This window comes from Zeus faber (genome assembly GCF_960531495.2).
Source record: "Zeus faber genome assembly, chromosome: 22".
Lineage (NCBI taxonomy): Eukaryota > Metazoa > Chordata > Actinopteri > Zeiformes > Zeidae > Zeus > Zeus faber.
The window spans coordinates 15,830,657-15,853,987 of record NC_137209.1 but is presented as its reverse complement, the minus strand read 5'-3'; the positions used below and the strand labels follow the sequence as shown (position 1 = coordinate 15,853,987).

Here is a 23,331-nt window from a genome sequence, read left to right as displayed (position 1 = left end):
AGCCGTCAACCAGTCCAGCGTCTGGCGCTGCAGCCAACGTCTATTTGCTTTTGACTTGACCTGGTTCATATTTATATATCCATTTCAATCATTTATCATGCAGCACCAGGGCCAACTCTGTGGTCGGATCGACCTCGGATAAAACAAAATATAAGCGCTGATTAAACCTGGAAGGATTAGACACGTTTGTTGTGTGTGTGTGTGTGTGTGTGTGTGTGTGTGTGTGTGTGTGTGTGTGTGTGTGTGTGTGTGTGTGTGTGTGTGTGTGTGTGTGTGTGTGTGTGTGTGTGTGTGTGTGTGTGTGTGTGTGTGTGTAAAAAAAAAAAAAAAGAAAAGTTGGCCCGCCATGTTGAGCTCAGGTGTGGTGCGGCTCTCTGGTGGCAGCCGTGGCCCCAAGCGACAGATGGCTCACAGACCGGGTCCCAGATGTGGGCCCTGGCTTTGGAATGCGGCATCGGAAAACTATATTTGTAATGTCGGGCGGCGTGGAGCACAGTTCTGTATTTTTAGTCGGAGGGTTCATCCGATTTCATGTTATGTTAGTTAATCCAAATTAAGGCTGCGGGACATTTGAGTGTCTTCATGAATGACCCAGTTTGTAGAAAGCAGCAACTCACAGGGCGGCTGGAGAGACATTGAAAACATAGCTATGTTCTTTTTTTTGCGCTATCGGCTCGGTTGGATAACGGTTAAAACTGAAGGAACGGTTCCAGCTGCCTCTCGGAACTATGCCTATCTCGGGTCCAATCAGTTCATTTCAGCCATCATGAGAGGCAGAAATGAACAAGTCTGTTTCGATACGTCCGCTACTCGACGAACTGGGAGCTGTGAGCGCCCAAGATTCCGCCGCTAAATAACTGAGGAAACCGACTGCCCTCGACCAAAGACCAAATTTCACTTTATCATGTGTGCAATTCCCGAAAACAGATGTAGCGTGCAAGCTCATGGGGTGTGTCCTTGTCTACGGTACTGTATTTTTTCTACCTGAATTGAGTGCGAACTGCCAATTAATTGAGCGCTTTTGACAGTTCCCTTTAGAGTGTCTTGGACCATGAGCGTACAACCCAAGAATTCCCATTGTAATTACTAATTTTCTCAGCTGGAGTTAATGTGTACCTTGTCCTCCCCCCGACCCAGGGACTGTGACGTCAACCAGATCAACTACATGTACGCCCAGTATGTTAAAAACACAGTACAGCTTCTCAACATCGCCGACATCACCAAAGAAAACTGCTTTCCATGGACGGTCAGAATTTTTTTTTTTTTTTATTTGTTTTTGTAGAAGGTTTCGATTGCATATGTTCCTTCCGTCGATATAACTAACTTTTACTGGTAGCTTCTGTGGTCGCTGTTGTTGACAGTTTAACCCCCCCGATAACTAACTATGAATAATTGAAATGTTTAGAACCTGTAAATATAACGTAAGGGACCCTACCTCAGAATTTACTCATGCAGTACTAAGTTGGCCTGAATATGGATATTGGTAAAAAAATTGCTATTTCATTGGTGCAAATCATTGCGCAAAATGCCTTATTTGTGTGCAGTGGTAAAGTAGGCAAAACGTTGGAAAAGCATCGCTGTACCACTGTGACTTTACAAGATCCAGTAATTGGACAACCAAATCATTACATTCATGTTGATATATAGCTCATCTACTGTATCAACACATAGCAACCATTGTTTTTTCCAACATGGAGGACGAACATGGAGCAGGACACAACTTCAAACCCCCTCTCCTGTTTCTGCGTGGAACGGGCCGGCGGACCGACCAGTTCCTTTTCGGCACTTTTGTCGGTTTAACCGATGCTGTGCGTGCAGCCATGCGTGCTGTTAAGCGTTCCTCTTTGTTTACTACGTCCTGCTTCACACGGTACTTCCTCTCTACTGCCACCCGTGGTTTAGCGTTACGCGCCGACTATGAACCATACACCTAAAATGCATTTTAGGTGTGTTGCAGCTGTACAGAAATGGTTCCGCCTTTAAACAAACCTCCCAATATTCTGCCCTATAAATTATCCTCCAAAAAGGCGATTACGACTGGGGTGGCCAATGGGGTGGCCAGGCTTCACTCCACGGGGGCTATGGCCATCCCTTGCCACCCCGCAAATCTGCGCTTCGTGTTGTTGAGAATGTCACCAAAGCTAGAGGGCTAGCTTCTGAAAAATACCGTGCAAATATTATATAGTCCATTTTCTTACTTGAATTGGACTGGATCGATTATAGATCACTGTTAGTCGGAAACATGTTTTTGAGACTTGATTTGCAAAAGCCTCGAAGTCTAAAAATCATGACCACAAAAGCTTCTGATAAGTGGGAATATGGACTTGAGGGAAGGAACATACAGAGTCAAATGTCACCATATCGCTTTATGCCCATATATATGAGGTACATGTATCTTTCCTAATTTAATAAAAAATAATGAAATACAGTGGATAATTTATTTTTGTGTCTGCCACAGAGTGAAAACCCAGACCGCTCAAGTAACCAAATCAAGAGTTTGCTCTGCACCCCCATAAGGAATGGGAAAAAGGACAAAGTCATTGGTAAGATTATATCGTTCTCTCTTCCTATAGGCCTCACCCGCATGAAGTGATTTTTGAACGACAATGAAAAGATTGTTCAGTACACATTTAATGACTGAAAATTGACTTTCTGAAAAGGCAAATGCCTGTCTGTCCTTTCTGCGCCCACACATAACAACTGCTGTCTTTGAGGAGCACAAATCTAAAGATGGAGATTCGAAGCTTTGACGTGCACACGCCGAAGGATTTTCGGGGGACTTGCCCAGGTGAAATCGAACATGTTGACCGGCTGATTGAGAGCGTGTAGAGACAGATTTGAGTCTTTGGCTCACGCACACATATCGAAGACAGCTGCCATTCGACAGCGCGACTACCCCAGGCTCAGCCCGAGCTCAGATCGGCCTTGAAAATGACGTCATGTGGCCCTCGCTTGACTCGCTTTTCCTCTCTCTCTCTCTCTTTCTGCCTCTCCTGCTCTTTGTCTGTTCCGCGAGATGGCCTCTCAAGTGCCTGCAACCCGTGACAAAGCCTCGTCACCCTCGTCTGTTGGTGACAGCGACTTAAGCTGCGGCGCTGATTTTCTGGGGGGGGGGGGAGTGGTCCTGTGACCCGTCTTTGCTCGCTCAAGCCGTGAACCCCCGATGCCTTTTTTTTTTTTTCCCTACTTCTGAGGACCTCGTGACGTGATCCTCGAGCCATTGGTCGGTTTAAATCCCGCATTCAAGAAGGGGACGAAAGGGGCGACAAAAGGGATGGCAAGGACGATCCCCTTTTTTTAAATCCACAAATGGGTTCCTGAGCATTAGCATAGTTCACCATGCACCGTTAGCGAGCTGGTAAGGTAAGCAATGAGTGCGCACGTCCTTTCCGTGATCAAACGAAACAGGTCCCCCGGGCCTCTCCTCAGAGCCTTAAGAGCCACATCAAAACACAGACGTAATTGCCGCAAAGGCTCCTCTCCTCTCCTTGGCCTTCGCTTCCGTCACATCTCTTCCCAGACTAAAAGCGACATTAGAAAAAGCCTTTTTAATAAAAATAAAAAAACCCTCTACTTTACTACTTTTCAGAAGAAATAAAGCTGTAGAGATCGAAACGGGGTTTGCGATGCCCAATCCTAAGTAGTATTCACGGTGAGAGAATGAGATCATCTTGAAGTCGAGGGAAAACAAAAAAGTAAGGGAGAAGTATTAAGCTTTCAGTCACGGGAAAATGCTCTCTCAAATTTGGGGGCAAGTCCTTGAACTCGGTTATGCTAAATTCAACGGCACTCATGTGGCTTACCAGTGTCCATAAGGCTGTGAGTACTCTCAGTTTTGGGCTACCACCTCTTTTCCCGTCGCCATTGCAACCGGAGACAATACAGGTGTACAACTCCGACAGGGTAGGTGTTTCCCGACACGACTGTCCTCGCACGAGACGTGACCGCCGTCACTGAAGTTGGAGTCGAAAACATATATTTCAGATCTCTCTTCAAGTCCCCCCCCCCCCCCAAAAAAAAGGCTCAATCAAGTAAATGTGTGCGCGTCCGCATCCACGTAGGTGTATGTCAGCTGGTGAACAAGATGGACGAGGCGTCCGGCGGTGTGAAGGCATTTAACAGGAACGACGAGCAGTTTTTGGAGGCCTTCACCATATTCTGCGGCCTGGGCATTCAGAACACCCAGATGTACGAGACGGTGGAGCGGGCCATGGCCAAGCAGGAAGTTACACTGGAGGTTGGTGTCTTACACACACACACACACACACACACACACACGCACAACGTACTCTCCATGTCATTTGTTGCTTTCCCACCGAGGTACGGCAACTAAATGAGGAACCGTTTTCGCCCAGAACCTCCGCCTTAACCTTAGCCGCCCCTAAAAGAGGAAGTGGATGGATGCAAATCAGAAGGAGGTGATGCGAAACGTCACTTATTAGGGCTTGAACTTTGTTGTAGGTCCATCAGTCGCTGTATTTTGGGGACTGGCTTTCAATTTTCTTTTATGAAACAAAAGTAGCCGGTGGAAACGAGTACTACCAGCAAGCAATGAGTGTTAAATTAACTGCTTCCTGATATTTAACAATGACTCTCGCGTAGCTTGCATTTGATCAATCGCCATTGTCCAGCAGCACAAACTCCGCCCCAACGGTTCCCATTCTCCCGAAAAGTACCGCCTCCCGTGTGGTAGCGTAGACTTTTTTGGAACCAGGAAATATCCAAGCTAAGTTCCTCCTGGGGAAAAAAAGTCCCCCATTACTGCGTTGGAAAAGTCCCCTGTTTAAGTTAGAATCACACCGCCGCCCGGGACTGGGGCTGCAGCGTGAAGCCAAGCCGCTCTCGTCTCGTCGCCAGGTCTCTGTGCCCCTGACCCGCTTTTGTGGGTGTATTGGCTCAAAATTGCACTGTTTAATATAAATTTTATAGATTGAAGTTGACATGTATTTTTTTATTTGTTATTATTAAAATGGGGTAGTTGTTTACTTCGCAAAATATATCACCTCTTGAAAAAAACTTGCCATCCGTCCCTTAAAATAAAGAATTATCCTTGTTGGGGAAATGTGTTCCTTATTTTATCGATATTTTAAGAGACTTTTTTTCATTTAAAAATCAGGCTAATCATGAACGATTAAGCAGCGGTCCGACCGTCCGGGCATCCGTTTTCCAAAGCCCAGCACCACTGAGAGCGTACCTTCCCTCCTGTTGGCCGTCAAAGTTGAAGTCTGCTCAACTTTCCTTATCGGCGTGAACCCGTGGGCTCGTCGCCGAGCATAGCTCCGCCCGCTGCAGCTGGATGAAGACGAGCTCCATTTGAAATGCATTGCAGCCTGTCGCATTGCTGTTATGAGAGACTTACCGTGACCATGAACATGAGCTACTTCAATTTACTGGTCGTACGTTTTTGGGAAGTGAAATATGCTTAGACCTGAAGTTGCTCCAGAAAAATTGCTGTTTGCAAGATATAGATAGTGTTTAGTGATACAGTGGTGTAGGGATTTGGTAATTTGTCAATAATTGTTTCTATGCATATGAGACTCATTATGTCTCTTCTCATCTGGAGGTGATCTAACTCAGTGCCATGCATTGAGGAATGTTTGGAATCATTATGTAGACACTTTCTTATAGATTTTGTCATTTGCTTATGTTGGTCATAGAAGTGAATGAAAATTGAACACCATCAATCGGCATTCATTTTGCCCTTATTGAGAGAATCAGCTAGTTGAGGGGGGGCACCGAGCAACTTGAGAGTCAGAAATGACAGAAATGAATGTGATTTCACAGGTCGACAAAAAATGTGGTAGAAATGCAACTTGACACCAAAGCTTGATTTGGTTTCGACACTTTGCAACATATGGTTGCAATGGCGGTTGACATCTAGCAGCTTTAAACATTGGATGAGTGGAGCTGCAAAGTCCGTCTGCGAATCTTAGTATTACGGATAAGTGACAATTGGCTGTCTCTTTGAAATGAGGAATGGTCCAAGGAGAGCTGGGCATTGGTGTGCGTCTTTAATACATAGATGAGAGTCGGCCGAATTCATGTATGTTGGCAGATATAGTGGCATATGCTGTATGATTCACGTCCTTAAGTAATGGAGCCGACTGTACATCGGCCATCTTCAGCGAAGTCTTCGTAGGGTCAGTCGACGCCAGGTGATGTGTTTGTGCATGTTTGTCTTATCCCACAGGTCCTGTCATATCACGCCTCTGCCGCCGCAGAAGAAACGCGGGCGCTCCAGGTTACAGCGGTAAATCACAATTTATTAATTTAACACTCATAGACATACAGTACATACTACCGTACAGACATACATATACACACATACACAAACGCACTCACATGGATGTCGACGCATTAGCAGTCGCCCGTGCATTTAGCCGCCAAATCATACAATGAATAATGGCATAATGTAACGGGACACCGCAGCGCTGAATCAGCAAGAAACCACAAAACCCATTTAGCCACTCTGTATGACCTGCCTTACCACATTATACACACACACACACACACACACGCGCGCGCACGCACACTCGCGCGCACACACATGCACAAACTCACAAGTTCTTTTCTCAGTGATGTTGCCTCAGGTCAACACTGCACACAACCACCTGAAGATGGACTCACTGGTGTCACAGACAAGCAGCGCGCTGCACAAAATGAAATGACGCCTCCATTTTGAACAAACGTGAAATTTCCTTTTCTAAAACGGGACGCTCACATTAAAGTGAGTCTATAATGGTTCCAAAATATGCATGTTACCGTCTTTTTTAGGGTTTTAGGGCTCTATCGGCTATACCCATGCTAATGTAAGAGACTAGAAACATTGACGATTGTGGTCGGATCTTCAATGGTTTGCCACCTCCACCTCCGAGACCTTTTGCTGCAGTGGAGCTTTGGTGCGCGACATCAACGCCGTCATTGCCCACGACCATCACTCCGCCTCCAAATGAATATTTCACGTCGGATCAAATGATCTCCGTTTAGAAAAAATCTGAGGAGCTTAAATGATCTTACGAACCTTATAACTACCTCACTGAAAACAAAAAAAAGGAGATTTTGATTTCTGGACCAATTCCCTCTCCTTGCTTTGTCAGCTCGTCAGCTTCACATCTGGCTAAAAAGGTACTGCCGCCGCCGTAGAGACCTTTTTGAGAGGGATGGTCGTCACCAACACCAACAGCATTCGCATTATTATTACACCCGGACCAAATTTTCCATTATGCACCTATTGGTGCTTAGTCTGGTCACACTCTTCAGCTCATCTCATCACTCAGCGAGGAGCTTACTCTACGTATGGCTCTGATTAATACTAGATCACCAGCAAACAAGACTTTCTTGCTTGATGTCTTTTTCACCTCTCGTGAGCTGGATTTTGTTTCTGACGGAAACCTGGCTTCATGCTGGTGAACTTACCCCTTTCTCTGAACTCCTCCCCCCCCCCCCCCCCCCCCGAGTGTGAATTTCTCAGCTCACCTCGGACCACTGGAAAGGGTGGGGGGCGGGGGCTAGCATCGGTTTTCAAATCATCCTTTCTCTGTCGGCAGACTCCATCTGATTCATACTCAAGTTTTGAGCTGCAGCAATTTGAAATGAAGCGTACTTCTCCCGTGCTGTGCGCGGTGGTGTACCGACCACCAAAGTTCCACAAAGCCTTATACAGGAATTCGCAGACTTGGCGGGTATCATGTTAAAATATGACCAAATTTTAATTGTTGGTGATTTGAATATACATGTATGCTGTGTAAACAGACCTCTGGCCGAAGACTTCTCATTGACTCTTTTAACCTCACTCCCACGCATGAAAAGGGTCACACACTGGACCTGGTGCTGTCCTTTTGCTGATCTGTATGTATTAGTGCAATCTGCCACACATACATATCAAATCTGCCTGTCTTATTTTCTGCTGCAGCCCCTTGTTCTAATGTTCCTTCTTGTGTTCCTGTACGCCGCCTGCGTTTGATTACCCCTCTAACTGCGTTGCAGTTTTCTATGTTATTAATTAATTAGTTTTTATAAATGTATATATATATATATATATATATATATATATAAATATATATATATACATATATATATATAAATATAGAATATAGAATTATTTGATAAAAATTAATTAATATTTTTAACGACTCCTTACTTTTTAACCTGCAGTTATGGCGATCTCAGCAGTTATGGCGATCTCAATGCCGAGGAGCTTATCAACCTTTTATGACTCCGATATTTTGGACTCTGCTACTCCATTTAGGACCAAACGAATAAAGAAATCACGCTTAGAGCTGTGGCTAAATGAAATTACCAGCAGGCTCAGACGTGCTTGTAGAGGCGGCGAGAGAAAGTGGAAGAAGGGCAAGCTCCAAGTCTCCTTAGAAATTCTGCGGGAGTGCTTATCTAATTACCAGAGAGCCGTAGAAACTGCAAAAACAGCGTTTATATCTAAAATTGTCTCCGCCAACAGCCATAAACCTCAGGTCCTCTTCAACATTTTAAACGATCTCATGAATCCCTGCGATACGCTTTGTATTGTGCCGACTCCTATACTCCGTCAAAACATTCAGAATGTTTTTATCGATAAGATTTCTGCTCTTAGATCTTCTTCCACTTCCCTTTCCATTCGTCAGTTTTCCCTCCGTGCCCAGCTGTCTTTGATCAGTTTAAACCAATTCCATCCTTCTTATCGGACGTAGTTATTCATCTGTGGCCGACAACTTGTCCCCGAGATGGCGTTCCCTGTCGCCTTCTAAAATAAGTTTTCAATACTGTTGGTTCAAGTATTCTTGTTTTAATGAATACCTCTCTTACCTCAGGGTGTGTTCCAGCTGCTTTTAAACATGCTGTAGCGCAGCCTCTCATCAAAAAGATCAACCGGGACGCCTCCGTTCTCTCCAGCTACCGCCCAATCTCTAAATGACCTTCTCTGTCTGAAGTCTTGGAGAAAGTAGTTCATATCCAACTGCAAATATTTCTAGATGACCACGGCATTCAAGAAAAGTTTCAGTCTGGTTTTAAACAACGCCACAGTACCGAAACTTTTAAGAGCCCTTTATTGAACTTATTTTAACTGCCAACTCACGGAAATCGGCTATTTTAGTGCTTTCGGATCTGACAGCTGCCTTTGACACAGTGGATCATAGTTTTATCACGTCTCTACGTTGGTATCAAAAATACTGCCCTTAATTGGTTCCAGTCCCACCTGGCATGTAGGAAGTTCTCGGTACAGTTAGGCGAGTATTGTTCTACCACGGCCCCACTTACTTGTGGGGTCCCTGCAGGCACCATTTTGGGCCCGGTCCTCTTTTCCCTGTATATGCTGCCCTTGGGGTCGGGTTTTAAGAAACACAACATTCCTTTTCATTGTTTTGCCGACGACATCCAAATCGATCTGCCTGGACTGTTTAAATTATATCAAAACCTGGATGAAGTCAAATGTTCTCAATCTTAATGAAAATAAAGCTGAAATTGTTATATTTGGACAAACCGGTCCAGTGGACAATTGTGATACTCTTGGCCCTTTAGCTTCTGACAATCTGTCCGCTGCCAGGAATCTTAGTGTTATATTTGATAGCGCCTTTAAATTTGATACACAGATTAGATCAGCTGTCAAAACCTGCTTCTCCCAGCTAAGACTCTGTGGCAGACGAGGGGGCGTGGTTAAGCCACGTCTGCAAGGGACAGGGCTAGCTTGGCTCCGTGGCGGCGCAGCTTTACCGGGTCTGCCCAATCAGCCTCTTTAGCGCTGAATGGTCGGACCCGGCTGGGAGAGTGTGGAGGTGTGTTCTGGCACAGGGCCAGGGAATGAGGAAGAGGAGGCAGGCGGAGGCAAAACAGCGCCGGTTGGCGTGTATTTAATTTCAGTTTTTAAACAAAAAGGTGGCTCGTTGGGCAAAATGATCAATCAACGGCCCGCAGGACAATACCAACCGTCCGTAAGCTCGGCGCTCAAGTGCGCTCCCGCCATGACGTGTCCGGTGGCTTGCGTACCGCGCTCGTCTCGCCCAGTCCAACAAGTCTCGCAAGCACGCCGATCCTCCCTGCGGGGACAACAAAACATATATTATTTCCTGGGTCGGGGATCGGACGAATCACCGGAGTCCCTCTGTTGATTTGTCCGATCCGCAGCAGCTGAGCGGCCCCGGGGATGGGAGCCTGCACAGCTCCTCTGCAGCGACGGCTTGACAACGTCCCCTTGGTCTGCCGCAGAGAGTTTTCATATATGTTGTTCTGTCTTTCAGCGGGGATGGTGAGGCACATGGCGCAGAACCGGAGGTCTGGAGCACGACCCCAAGAAACAAACTCTGTTAATCCCTTTTAGTTGATCTTCCTGTTTTGCCAGTGAGCCTTTGAACTCACTGGCAACCCCTTCGAACGACTCCGTCCCCCCCATGATGGAGGTCGGACGGGCGGTTCGGGTCGCTGGTCCGCCGGGAGGGAGGGAGACGGTGTCGTTCGGGCAGACACGGCAAGGCTTTTATTCACAACGTTAACCCAAAGGCCCGCTGGCAAAACAGGAAGATAAACTAAATGGGATTAACAGAGTTTGTTTGGGGTGTTTCCACGTCTCGGCCTCACCATCCTCACTGAATGACAGAACAACATTATATGAAAACTCTCCCGGCCGGGTCTGACCAATCAGCGCTAAAGGGGCTGATTGGGCAGACCCGGTAAAGCTGGAGCCAAGCCAGCCCTGTACCTTGCAGATGTGGCTGACCCACGCCCCCTCGTCTGCCACAGACTCCTATCCAGGGTTAAGGCATATCGCTCTCCTAATGAGCTTGAAAGAGTTATTCATGCTTTTATTACTTCTGGGTTGGACTCCTGAAATTCTCTATATGGGTATAGATACATCTTCTCTGAATGGTCTGCAACTAGTACAAAAAGCATCTGCTCGTCTACTAAGTGGAACCAGGAAGCAAGAACGTTTAACACCAGTATTTGCTTCCCTCCACTGGCTTCCTGTCTGCCTTAGGATTGATTGTGACATTTTATTGTTTGTTTTTAAGGTTGTCAATGGGCTGGCGCCACCAGATCTTGCTGAACTCGTCCACCACTTTATTCCAGCTAGAGCACTAAGGTCGACAGATCAGGTGCTCCTGGATGTTCCGCGATCCAGGCTCAAAAATAGAGGAGACCGGGCCTTTGCAGTGGTGGCCCCTAATCTTTGGGATAGCTTGCCTATACACAAAAGATATGCCCATACCGTAGAAACCTTCAAGTCTCTGCTAACACACACTTTTATTCACTGGCATTGCCCTTGAGTAACAGGTCAATGTGAAGACTTGGTCTGTTGTGCCAAAATTATTTTATTGATATATATTTTATTTATTATTCCTTTGTTTTATTTTATTAATTTTTATTCTTATTTCTTTTATTTCTCTTACTTTTTTTAATAATTAGTTTATCTTCATTTTTACGTGTATGTTTTTTTAATTTGCTGTATCATTTTTAAATTTAAGCTCTCTGATATAACTTTTTTACTGCATTCCTATGGTGCTTCTGTATTATTCATGTATTTCATATTTCAAGCCTGTTCAGCACTCTGGTTAACTTTGGTTGTTTAAATAGGCCTATATAAATACACTTTGATTGATTGATTGACTGACGTAATGGTGTAGATTTAATGTGGACACCAGTGACCATAAGTTCAGTTCCTGTTTTCGAGCTTCAGGGGCTTCAACATTTTTGAACGTTTGCCCCCGTCCGATGGATGGTTCTTTGCCTTTGGGACCAGCCCTTATACCCTGACAGCAATTCTTAAGATACTCAGTCACTCTCTATTAAAGCCGTAGCATAGCGGAAATGGGCCTTTGTCCCCTGGTGTGACCCCTTTTAAATCTATTTTAGCTTATTACATCTTCCCACATTTATCTCTTCTCAAGAGGAGCCTTCATGACACTCAAAGACTCACTAAGACTCACTAAGACTCACTGAGAACCTCTAAGCATTGCAATGTAAATGTTCCTGCCTGATCTTGGTTTAATTCACTTGGTGAACCGTGACCGTCGTTACATCGGTCCTACAGTACATGTAATATGAAATCCAGTTGATACATCATTGTGGAATAGAGTGTGGCTGAATAAAGACCATTCTCGTAGCGTGCGACCTTCTCCAACCCATCTTGTTCCGTCATCCATAACTCTTTCACGAATGAAGGAATTTTGATGAGTTCCAGGACAAATATGACCAAAATCTCACACCACCTTATTTTTCACATTAATGATGGCGTGACAGTTTTCGGTGTTTGGTTTCCCATTGCCAGTGACGCCAAGAATAATGTGGGAGATGAATTGCATTCCAGATAATAAGACACATTTTCACCCAGACTGTTGCCATGTGTAGCGTTTAATGCTTATTACCCCATGTGTGTTTTTATATTCATCGGATGAAAGAGGAAAATAAAACCACCCCGCGCTTGGTTAAACGGACGGCTAACCTAATTAAATGCTTTCCCGCAGTGGGGGGAGTAGGATTTTGTGGTGCATCCTGTCACACATGCGTCACAGAAGTGGTAACCACCCCAAACAGAATCGTTCTAAAAAGAGGGGAAACAAAAAATGCTTAAATCTTTTATTTATTTGTTTGTTTGTTTGTTTATTTATTTATTTATTTATTTATTTATTTATTTTCCCCGTAATGAGGTCAGCTCAATAGAAAGTCAGTAAATGTAATCGTATTCATTAATTTGCGGAAAAAGGCAGAACTCCCAACCTGGCGGGCGGCAGATAACCCCTATTCGCTCCATTTCTCCTTTTAAGGGGTTTTCCTCTCCTCCGCCTGTCTCCCCCTCTCTCCCTCTCTCTCTCTCTCTCTCTCTCTATCTCTTCATCTGCCTTTCTCTATATTCGCTGCGTTTATTGACCTTCGGAGGGAGATAAAATAACAGAATACAAACACACATGGATCACAGGATCAGTTTGCTCTAGAGGCTCCTCGCACCAGCACCTGTCCGTGTGGTGCGAACTGGGAATTGTGTATCTTGTGACTGAGTTGTGTCGTTTGTATATTTGTGTAGATGTCATTTGTTCTGGAGCCTCTCCCTTGTGACACTTCCCAGATGTGACACGTCAGTGGAATGAAAATGTAAGGTTTGCAACTGTAGCTCCTCGTCCGCTTCCCTTGCTGATATCGCAGCGTTCATTATTAATGCCTGATGGCCACGGATCCCTGATCCCCCGTGAAGGTGTGTGTGTGTGTGTGTGTGTGTGTGTGTGTGTGTGTGTGTGTGTGTGTGTGTGTGTGTGTGTGTGTGTGTCTGTGTCTGTGTCTGTGTGTGTGTGTGTGTGTGTGTGTGTGTGTGGCCCGTTTTGTGCATTGACTTAGGCGACGGGAGATTATAAAAACACAGGTTTCATGAGGTCCATGTCTGTCTTCCACTAAATATGAACCTGCTCTAAACCTGCTCATTTCTTGTGTGTGTGTGTGTGTGTGTGTGTGTGTGTGTGTGTGTGTGAAGGCAGCCACAGTTCCGTCGGCCCAGTCGCTGCGACTACTGGACTTCAGCTTCAGCGACTTTGAGCTGTCAGACATGGAGACCACACTTGGCACTGTGCGCATGTTCGTGGACCTCAACCTGGTCCAGAACTTCCAGATGAAGTACACTGTAAGGAGCCGAGACGTGTGTGTGTGTGTGTGTGTGTGTGTGTGTGTGTGTGTGTGTGTGTGTGTGTGTGTGTGTGTGTGTGTGTGTGTGTGTGTGTGTGTGTGTGTGTGTGTGTGTGTGTGTGTATTGGGGTAGATCTTTTATTTTGAATAACTTTAATATATGTGGCCTAACAATATGTTCAGTATGGCCAAGTGGCAGTTAGACTACATTAAGTACAAGTTAAAGCAACATTACTAATAAAAGTGCCATGCAGCCCATAGTAGTCAAAAACTGTCAGAGCAATAGCAGCAGTCCATAATAACAGTAATAATAAAGGCAGTAGTACTAATGATCCTATTTTTACTGTAGTCCTAATAATTAACGACAGTCTTAATATTTCTCCAAGGTGGCATTAGGTGTGTGTGTGTGTGTGTGTGTGTGTGTGTCTGTGTGTCTGTGTGTCTGCGTGTGCGCACGTGAGGGCTATGGGCAGAGTTAGTATATTCCAGATTTACAGTCTACGGTGATAATGTAATGTCTCTTGCAAAAATGTCTAAAACGATGCCCCCTTAAAAAATATGATACGTTCATACAGTATATACTGTATAATATTTACATTTTTACAGACAAATAATAAAGTACCGTCCTGCGCACACACACACACACACACACACACACAAACAAACACGGTCACAGCCACTCCCGCCCTTCTGTACACACACTCACACTGTAGGCCTAAAAAGTTCCCACAACCCCCCCCCCACAGTGGACACCACCACACTGTTGACCACTCTGTAGAACATGCCAGTCCCACCCTACCAGTATCACTGCTCTGTGGTCGAGAGAGAGAGGGGGAGAGAGAGAGAGAGAGAGAGAGAGAGAGTGAGAGAGAGAGAGAGAGACTTATAAAGAAATACATTGATTCAGGGGTGGGCAGGGGCTGAGCGAGCTGGCACCGTGTTGACTGTCAACTTACCTGGCTCATGAGGCGAGCCCCCCCCCCCCCCCCCCCCCACCGGAGAGCTCTTTCCCCCTGGGCCACCCACCCAGACAGTACGGCTGGTGATGGGGGAATAAAGACATTTAAATTTGCAACAAATCCTTCAATTTCAATGTTGGCTGGCTGCAAGGGAAGAAAGATATGTTTCTAGGAAAAGATCAACGGTTACCGTTGAGAAACGTACGTACCGCTCTGCTGAAACTTCTCACAGTCCAGTGTGGCAAACGTTTAAGTCCTGAAAGAAAAAAAAGTTTGATCTCAAAAAACCAAGAGGAGAGTCTTTATATGTTATGCAGGAAACAAACAGTGGTTGCAAACTGTGCATTGTATCAGGTTTTTCTTTTTGTTTTTCTTTGTACTTATTTGCATTCCCTCAAGTCACCTCTTCTGGCTGCATTCTAGAGACAGGAAACAAGAAGTTGCGCCGCGTCCTTCTGCTACTTAAGCCGCCATGCGCGATGCGGCACAGGATGCACAAGGCTTTTTTTTCAATTTAATTCAATTAGGGAAATGTAAAAGAAAAATAATAGGGCTGAATCCGATTCCACTGACAAAAACCTGAGTCGGGTACAGCCCTAACGAATAATAATCTAAAAACACACTATTTCTCTTTGTTTTGTTTGGAGAAACGCAGTGTGCGCAGCTCGAGCCACAGCCCCGCAGCTTGTGCGGAGGTGCCGGTCCCAATCTGGGAGGTCCCGGAACAGGTTCCGGCAGGATCCGCACAAATGCAGCCCTGGATGTACCGCGTCAATTGCAAATGAAAATCTGAGATCACTGTTTTTGAAAACATGTTAAAAAATACACCTGTACAATACAAATGTGTGAATACTGAGTGTCCTTAATCTTAATTTAAGGTGAATCTGACTAAATTGACTTTAAGATCAGTTAATGTAAGATTATTTATACTTACTATATTATGTACGTATACTGTAACCATTCTCTCTCTCTCTCTCTCTCTCTCTCTCTCTCTCTCTCTCTCTCTCTCTCTCTCTCTCTCTCTCTCTCTCTCTCTCTCTCTCTCTCTCTCTCTCTCTCTCTCTCTCTCTCTCTCTCTCTCTCTCTCTCTAGAGCTTGTGCCAGTGGATTCTGAGCGTCAAGAAGAACTACAGAAAGAACGTGGCCTACCACAACTGGCGGCACGCCTTCAATACGGCCCAGTGCATGTTTGCCGTGCTCAAGTCGGGCCGCCTGCAGGCGAGTCAATTAATTGTCCCGTCTGTTCAATCCGCGGTTTGCAGAAACAGGCTTTTTCAAACTGCTTTCATGTTGATCTCACTTGACACATCTGTACAAGGTTTGTGATTTTAACAGCTTGACACATTATGTCAAGGCCACTCTAGTCCGAAACCGCGACTTATTTTCTATATTTTTCGAGTGAATACCATATGCTGCTTTACAGCGGAGCAACTGCATTAGCCCACACATTTAATGTATGTAATTAAACACTGATTATTTAAACAAAGTTTGTTCCAATAAAGACTGTGAACACACCCCTACTATTAGTGGCTGCAGGGGCGCCGCCAGGGACTTTGGGCCCCAGCGGTGCAGCTTCACCGGGGCCCATTGGCCACTAGGGGCCCATCCCAGGATGACCGTTGCAGTGGAACAAATATCAATGCCAATATTTACATCTAAAAAATACATCTTTCTATATCAATATTTTAATAATACAATACCAGATAGATATGGTGCTGAACATACCTACTCATGGTGTGGTGACATCGCAGTCGTGTGCTTTTGGGGGTGTGTGTGTGTGTGTGTGTGTGTGTGTGCGTGCGTGCATGTGGCGCCGGCGCTTCCTACAGGCGGCATAGGCAGCCGCCAAGGGCGCCATCCGCAGTCGACGCAGTGAAGCCGAGACTTTTCCAGTGAGTTGTGGCGGAAATGGTCGGTGTAGGTAGCGAACTGTCTTGCACAGTGAAGCTGTCGATGGGGGTTGCGCATATTTTAGTAAATACAGTACATACCAAATTGTCTTAACCAAACGTTTGTGTTAATACTTATAAGTCCATATAAAGTGCCGTTGGCTATTCTGTCGCATGCGTTTCTAATTTTCAAATGGTATAGTACACAACCAGTATGTGAGTTCAGCTCCAGTCTGAGTTCTCTCTGTAGTCTTGCTGTTGAGAGTGGACGAGGTAACGTGACGACGCAGCCGGCTCCAAAGTGGCTTTGCAGCCCACTCCAAACATAATGGCCGCCTCGGCACAGAACACCTACGCCGGCTAATGACTCGCCAACGCTACGCGGAGAGAAGCACTCGGCCCCCGTGTTTACAAAGCCATTATTCCCCGGGGCGGTGCGGCTCTAATGCCAGAACGGCACCTGTAAGTCAGCTGCCGTTCTGTGTGGGCTTGGCGCGCTATTATTGTGGCTTTGGGCTGCAAAAAAAACCTCTTCCATGGTTGTGTTCGCAATCCTATAGCGCATCTCACCGTCCCCTCTCCGACACGCCGTGAGTGGCGGAATTGCCTTTGTTGACGGACAGCAGCCAGCGCAATAACGCCCCGTTTCCCCTCCCCCACCGTCCCCCCTTTCAGGGTAAGATGAGCGAGCTGGAGGCTTTGGCTCTGATGATCGCCACTCTGAGCCACGACCTTGACCACAGGGGAGTCAACAACTCCTACATACAGAGGTACAGCGTGACATGTCAACGGACGGATGAGGGAAGGAAAGTGTGGTTTCGACGAAAGGGCCGGGCGATCGTTTCACAACGTTGTGTATTGTGTTTAAGTGTTACGATGCACCTTGCGGTTATGGCGGTGATAAATGACGACTCAAGGTCGCCAGGGTCAAGTTGAACTGATGAGCTGAGATAGAGCAGAGATGGAAAGTTTGTGTTGGCTGGTTGGCGCATGCTTGTCTTCAGTGTCTGTTATGGAACTGAGTAAAAGTGTTTATCTGTGTGTGTGTGTGTGTGTGTGTGTGTGTGTGTGTGTGTGTGTGTGTGTGTGTGTGTGTGTGTGTGTGTGTGTGTGTGTGTGTGTGTGTGTGTGTGTGATCCAGGAGTGACCACCCACTGGCCCACCTCTACTGTCACTCTATGATGGAGCACCATCACTTTGACCAGTGCCTCATGATCCTCAACAGCCCTGTAAGTGCACACACATGCACGCATGCACACACACACACACACACACACACACACACACACACACACACACACGCACGCACACAACTGTGAAAAAAATCCAAGTGCAATTTTTTATTATATAAAAAAAGAAAAAAAAATTCCTGATGTGCAATGTGTCAAGATATGTGCAATTTTTATTTATTATGTTTCTATATATTTTATATTGTTTATAGTGTGTACTTGATATGCTCTCTATTTTCTGCTGTCCCCACACACACACAAACACACACACACACACACACACACACATATTTTCTTTTCGCTTTCCTTTTTCGACTCATAGCCATCTTTACTTCTCTGCCGCAAAATCTAAAAGTTGGTATTTGAGCTTCCATTTATTTGCTGTATTTGTATTTTGAAAAAAAACCAAAACTGTGAAAGACACTCTCTGTGCACAGAGAGGAAACATTTGAGTTTAAAACTGAAAAAAATAAATAAATAACAAAGATTCTAACACTTTCTGTATAAAACCGTCAGCTGAAGATCAGCAAACCTTTTGAACAAGGCTGGTGCCCGCTCCTCACCCTTCAGCTTGGATTGATTAAAAAAAACCTTAATACACAGTTTGTAAAAGAGTTTGCCCTTTAATTCACTCAAATCTAAAAAAGTTGAAATGACTAGCGTTTGAAAAGGCCCAGTGCAGAAGGTGATTAGTGTTTGCCACAAGCGCTGGTCTTCAACCTGGTCGAAAGACCAGTTTCGATGCCCCAGTAGCTCCTGAGATAGAGTGCTCGTCTGCCAACTGGAGGGTTGACGTTTCGATCCTCGGCTCCTCATCGGTACTTTGTGGAGGTGTCCTTGAGCAAGGCACCAACCCCCCTAAGAGCTCCCGACGAGCTGGTTGTTTTCCTGTACGGCTGAGGCTGGCCAACGCTGACAGTTTTTTTTTTTTCTGCGAGTGCCTCAAAATGGCCTCCATCTCCTGTGGAATCCGCCAAACACTGCTGATCCACCAACCGCATCTCCGGGTCGCTGGAGACGAGAAGTATGTCTAAAGTCAGCCTTTCTAATCCTGTACTGTCCCCCAGAGGTTCTCAAATGAATCGAACCTTTCGTTTTAAAAGAGCTGTGTGAAAATGCCATCGAACGCGGTACCAGACTATGGTCATTAAAGCCAACAGGCGCTATATGACAGTCTTTGAACACATCAAGATCTGCTTGAGTAATTTGTGTAGCTTGTGGAGCCGCTTCTGTCAGAGAACTCGATGGGCGCCACGCTCTTCCACACCAGCCTGTTTAAGCAGCCAATCGCTCCCGCTCTAACCTGCTCTGCTGCCTGTGATGCCTGCACTCCCCCCCACCTCCCCTGCATCCACCTCTGGGGCTCTTCTCTTCAATCCAATGGGGGGATCTGAGCTCATCACTCCGATATTTCCAGCTCGCTTAGCATGTTTTCTGTACACCTCGCCGGGAGTGGTGAGCCCAGACGCCAAACTCAGACAACGCAAAAATGAATAAAGATCATTTTAAATTAAATCTCAACGATGAAAAACTATCTAATCCAGCCGTTGTCATTAATGTATCACCAGTGTACTGTCCTTGTGATTTATTATAACTTCTCCATACGTCAGTAAATTTAGTTAAAACATAGCATTCCTTCAGTCCCTTTTGTAAAAGAGGTGGAGGTGCACAAAAATTCACGCACAAACAAACAAAAAACAGAAATAGGATTCAACCTTCCGTTTCCTGAAATGAAATACTTCTTTCGCGGTAAAGCTGTCTTCAAAAATACTTTCCCACGTCGACTCTTTGGCGCTTCGTCTCTGGAGAATCTTTTTTTCTTACTTCCACAAATGAGTAGCTTCTTAAAAAGGAGAGGGGGCATGGTGATGGATTCATTTTCCAGCTCATCAGAATCCTCTTCCAGCGTAGGGGACTGTCAGGGTTTCTGAAGAAAAATACGTCCTTTGCCTTTGAGCTGCCTTTTCTGCCACCCACTGTTTGTCTCTGAGCAGACGTTTGTAGAAAATCATCAGTTACCATTTCATCCAGCCTGTTTTTATTCTCCTCCCGCTGTTGACTTTGCCCTTTATTTGCCTTTTTTGCAATTTTTTTTCTCCCGTACATCTTTCTCACTATTTTCCCTACTCCATACTCATAACTATTTTTTTTCCTTTGTAATTGATTGCTTCGGACATAGTAATAATTGATTGTGGCAGGCGAGGGGGGCGTGGTTAAGCCACGTCGGCAGGGGACGGGGCCGGCTTGGCCGTGGCGGCGCAGCTTTTCCGGGTCCGCCCAATCAGCCTCTTTAGCGCTGATTGGGCGGACCCGGCTGGGAGAGCCTTCTTATATGTCCTTCTCAGTGGAGGGCGGAGGCGCAGGACGCGGAAACGCCTGCGGTCCGGAGCACGACCACTAAAAACGAACTCTGCTCGTGACTTTTATGTTATGTTATTTTTAGAATTGAAACCATATACTGTGTATCAGTGACAATATTGTATCCTGTTCATAGTACATTTTGTATATTTGTTTACAATGACAGTTTTATTTTTATTTAATTTAAAACATGTTTTGAATTGTTTCCCATTTTATTTTACTTTTATTATTTATTCATTCTATTACTATTTTATTATTTAATTTTACACACACACACAGACACACACACACACACACACACTGCCTTCTCGACTTCAACAAAATGCGCACCAAATAACATCGAGTATCTGATCAAATGCAGCAAATAACAGACAGGGCACACTTATGGCTGTAGAATACACTCGTCCAAAACGCTGCAGGGCTCCTCTGTCGTCGAGGGGTTTCAGACTCTTGTTGACGTCCGCCATCAGGCACGTGCAAGAGGACTGCGTGGGCAAATGCTAAGGCCAGTGTGCATTAATGCAAGCACACACTGACTAACCCTCAAAAACACTCGAAACGGGAACATAGCAACTGAACTGTACGCATATGCAAACCTTGACTTGTTTATTCCCTCACAGACACGCACTCTCGCACACACACACACACACGCACACACACACACACACACACACACACACACACACACACACACACACTTAAAACTATTCTGAGGACATTTCGACTCAAGCAAGGGTTTAGTTAATCTCTTTGTCTTTGTGTGTGTGTGTGTGTGTGTGTGGTTGCGTGTTGTGTTTGCGTGCTAGTGTGGTCATGGCAACCTCCCGGTGGTCCCTCTCCAAACAAAGTGCAGTCAACACTATCGGTCCACGTCACCTTCTTCTCCTCCTCCATCAGGGGACTGCTCTTAATCCTCCTCTCTTTCCATCCCTCTCAACCCCTTCTCTTCGGCTTTATCTCTGCCCCTCTGTTTCTCTCTCATAACTCTTTCGTCCCCCCTGCCTATCACAACCTTTCTCCCTCTGTCAGAGCTCTCTCATATCCAAATATGCAATAATTAATTCATTCATTAAAAAAATGGATTTAAAGATTAAGAGGTGAAAGTAATTTTCTCTCTCTTTCACGTCCCCTCGCAGTGCACACTTTGTTGTCGTCGTTCGCCATTTGTCATTTGTCCTCACATATTATTATTGTTGATCTTGATCTTCCCCTTCATGTCACCGTGTCACGTTTATCATGTGCTTTTGCGACACCCGCCTATGAAAGAAGGGCCAAACGAAATTGCGTAATAATTCCACTAATAATCTCACCTCCACCCCCCACCCCAACCACCCAGGGGAACCAGATCCTGAGTGGCCTGTCCCTGGACGAGTACAAGGCCACTCTGAAGATGATCGAGAGGGCTATTCTGGCCACCGACCTGGCCCTGTACATGAAGTAGGTGCTGCCTGTCATGTACAGATGGAAGTGTGTGTGTGTGTGTGTGTGTGTGTGTGTGTGTGTGTGTGTGTTGTGGGCATTAGGGTAGAAGGGTTACACTTATTGTGTTTTTAAAGGAATGCAATGACTTTTCCTTCTTCTTCTTCTCTGGGCTGCTCCCGTTAGGGGTCGCCACAGCGGATCATCCGCCTTCAACACCTTCTGTTCTGTGCATCTTCCTCCCTTACACCAACCGCCTGCACGTCCTCCCTCCCCACATCCATAAAGCTTCTCTTCAGCCTTCCTCTTTTGCTCTTGCCTGGCAGCTCCATCCTCAGCTTCCTTCTCCCAAATGTATCTCTCATCTCTCCTGCACACGTGTCCAAACCGTCTCGGTCTCGCCTCTCTCACTTTTCCTCCAAAACTGTCCAACCTGAGCCGTCCCTCTAATGTACTCCTCCTTGATCCGGTCCATCCTTGTCACTCCCAATGAAAATCTCAACATCCTCAACTCTGCCACCTCCAGTTTTGCCACCAGCCTTTTTGTCAGTGCCACCGCCTCTAAACCGTACAAGCTGGTCTCACTACCGTCCTGTACACCTTCCCCTTCTCTCTTGCTGGAACCCTTCTGTGCACTGACTTTTTGGAGGTCCAATTTATTGAACTCCCTTAAATGAGACTGAGTGATGAAAACAATCGCCAGACTTCGGATCCACAACGCGCTTTGCTGTGCATATTGCAAATTTAAGAACGTGGAAAAAATAGTGAAAATCAGAATTGAACACAAGGAGCTGCGTTGAGAGACACAGAAAGTGTTATCAGTGCTGCATCTTATGGCAGGAAGGAGCTGAGAGAATGTTGCACCGACACGTCCGGTCATCGTCGAGGCGACGTGTTTTAGGGCAGCGAGTTGTAGGCAGAGAGCGGGTCGGAGGGAGCGCCTCCTCTGTCGTCTCTCCATGTAGCCTTTGAGTGGAGCGTGGCACACAAATGCAATGGCATCTATTGTGAAATTTGTATATATCTAAATTTGCAGTAAGTGCAGTTCACTAGCAGCAACGGGGCTGTCTACTACTCTTTAAAAGTCTCCATAATTGGTCATTTTTTGAAAACAATAACTATTATACGATGTTGCTTTCAGGCAAAATGTTGCCTACAGGATGGAGGCATGTTAACAAACGTCAGATTATGGGCAAATTGTTTTATCTTGTATTCCGTCTTTATATACATATGTGGCAGTTTCGCCTGCCACGCGCCACCCAAGTGGCGTTTCAGGACCCTCCGGCACAGAGACACAGAAGATGCGGGGTTGTAAACACCAGAGAGTGGGCCAGTTGGAATTAACCAGGAGCAGATAGAACATGTCACGACGCGGGCGCCTATCCTGAGTGGGTGTGTAGAGGTAGAGTATAGTGTAGATAGAGTTGAGGTAGAGTATGGTAGAGGGGGGTATAGTAGTGTGAAGTAGATTGACGGTGGAGTAGAGGGAGGTAGGATAGAGGGAAGTGGAGTTAAGGTAGAGTAGAGGTAGTGTATAGTGTAGGTAGAGGGAAGTAGAGTCAAGGTAGAGTGTAGTAGAGGTAGATTAGAGTCGAGAGAAGTAGATTTCAGGTAGAGTAGAGTAGAGGGAGGTAGAATAGAGGTAGGGTAGAGTAAAGGGAGGTAGAGTAGAGGGAAGTGGAGTCAAGGTAGAGTAGAGGGATAGTATAGTGTAGGTAGAGTTGAGTTAGAGGGAGGTAGAGTCAAGGTCGAGGGAAGTAGAGTAGAGATAAATAGAGTTGAGGTAGCGTAGAGTAGAGTAGAGGGAAGTCGAGTCGAGGGAGGTAGAGTAGAGGTAAATAGAGTTGAGGTAGCATAGAGTAGAGTAGAGGGAAGTCG

At 45.7% G+C, this 23,331-nt stretch overlaps 1 protein-coding gene across 1 annotated transcript in view; it reads left to right on the top strand.

Moving 5' to 3' along the window:
- pde5ab (phosphodiesterase 5A, cGMP-specific, b) overlaps positions 1-21,475 on the top strand; it is a gene marked incomplete at both ends in the record, with an annotated part of 43,033 nt that extends 21,558 nt beyond the window's left edge. The window contains 9 exons of the mRNA XM_080022957.1: positions 1,138-1,246; positions 2,459-2,543; positions 4,062-4,237; positions 6,191-6,250; positions 13,451-13,597; positions 15,651-15,776; positions 17,123-17,217; positions 17,589-17,676; positions 21,371-21,475. Of these exons, the coding sequence (XP_079879083.1) occupies positions 1,138-1,246; positions 2,459-2,543; positions 4,062-4,237; positions 6,191-6,250; positions 13,451-13,597; positions 15,651-15,776; positions 17,123-17,217; positions 17,589-17,676; positions 21,371-21,475 (991 nt within the window). The remainder of the gene's footprint in view (positions 1-1,137; positions 1,247-2,458; positions 2,544-4,061; positions 4,238-6,190; positions 6,251-13,450; positions 13,598-15,650; positions 15,777-17,122; positions 17,218-17,588; positions 17,677-21,370) is intronic.
- Positions 21,476-23,331: the final 1,856 nt, after the last annotated feature.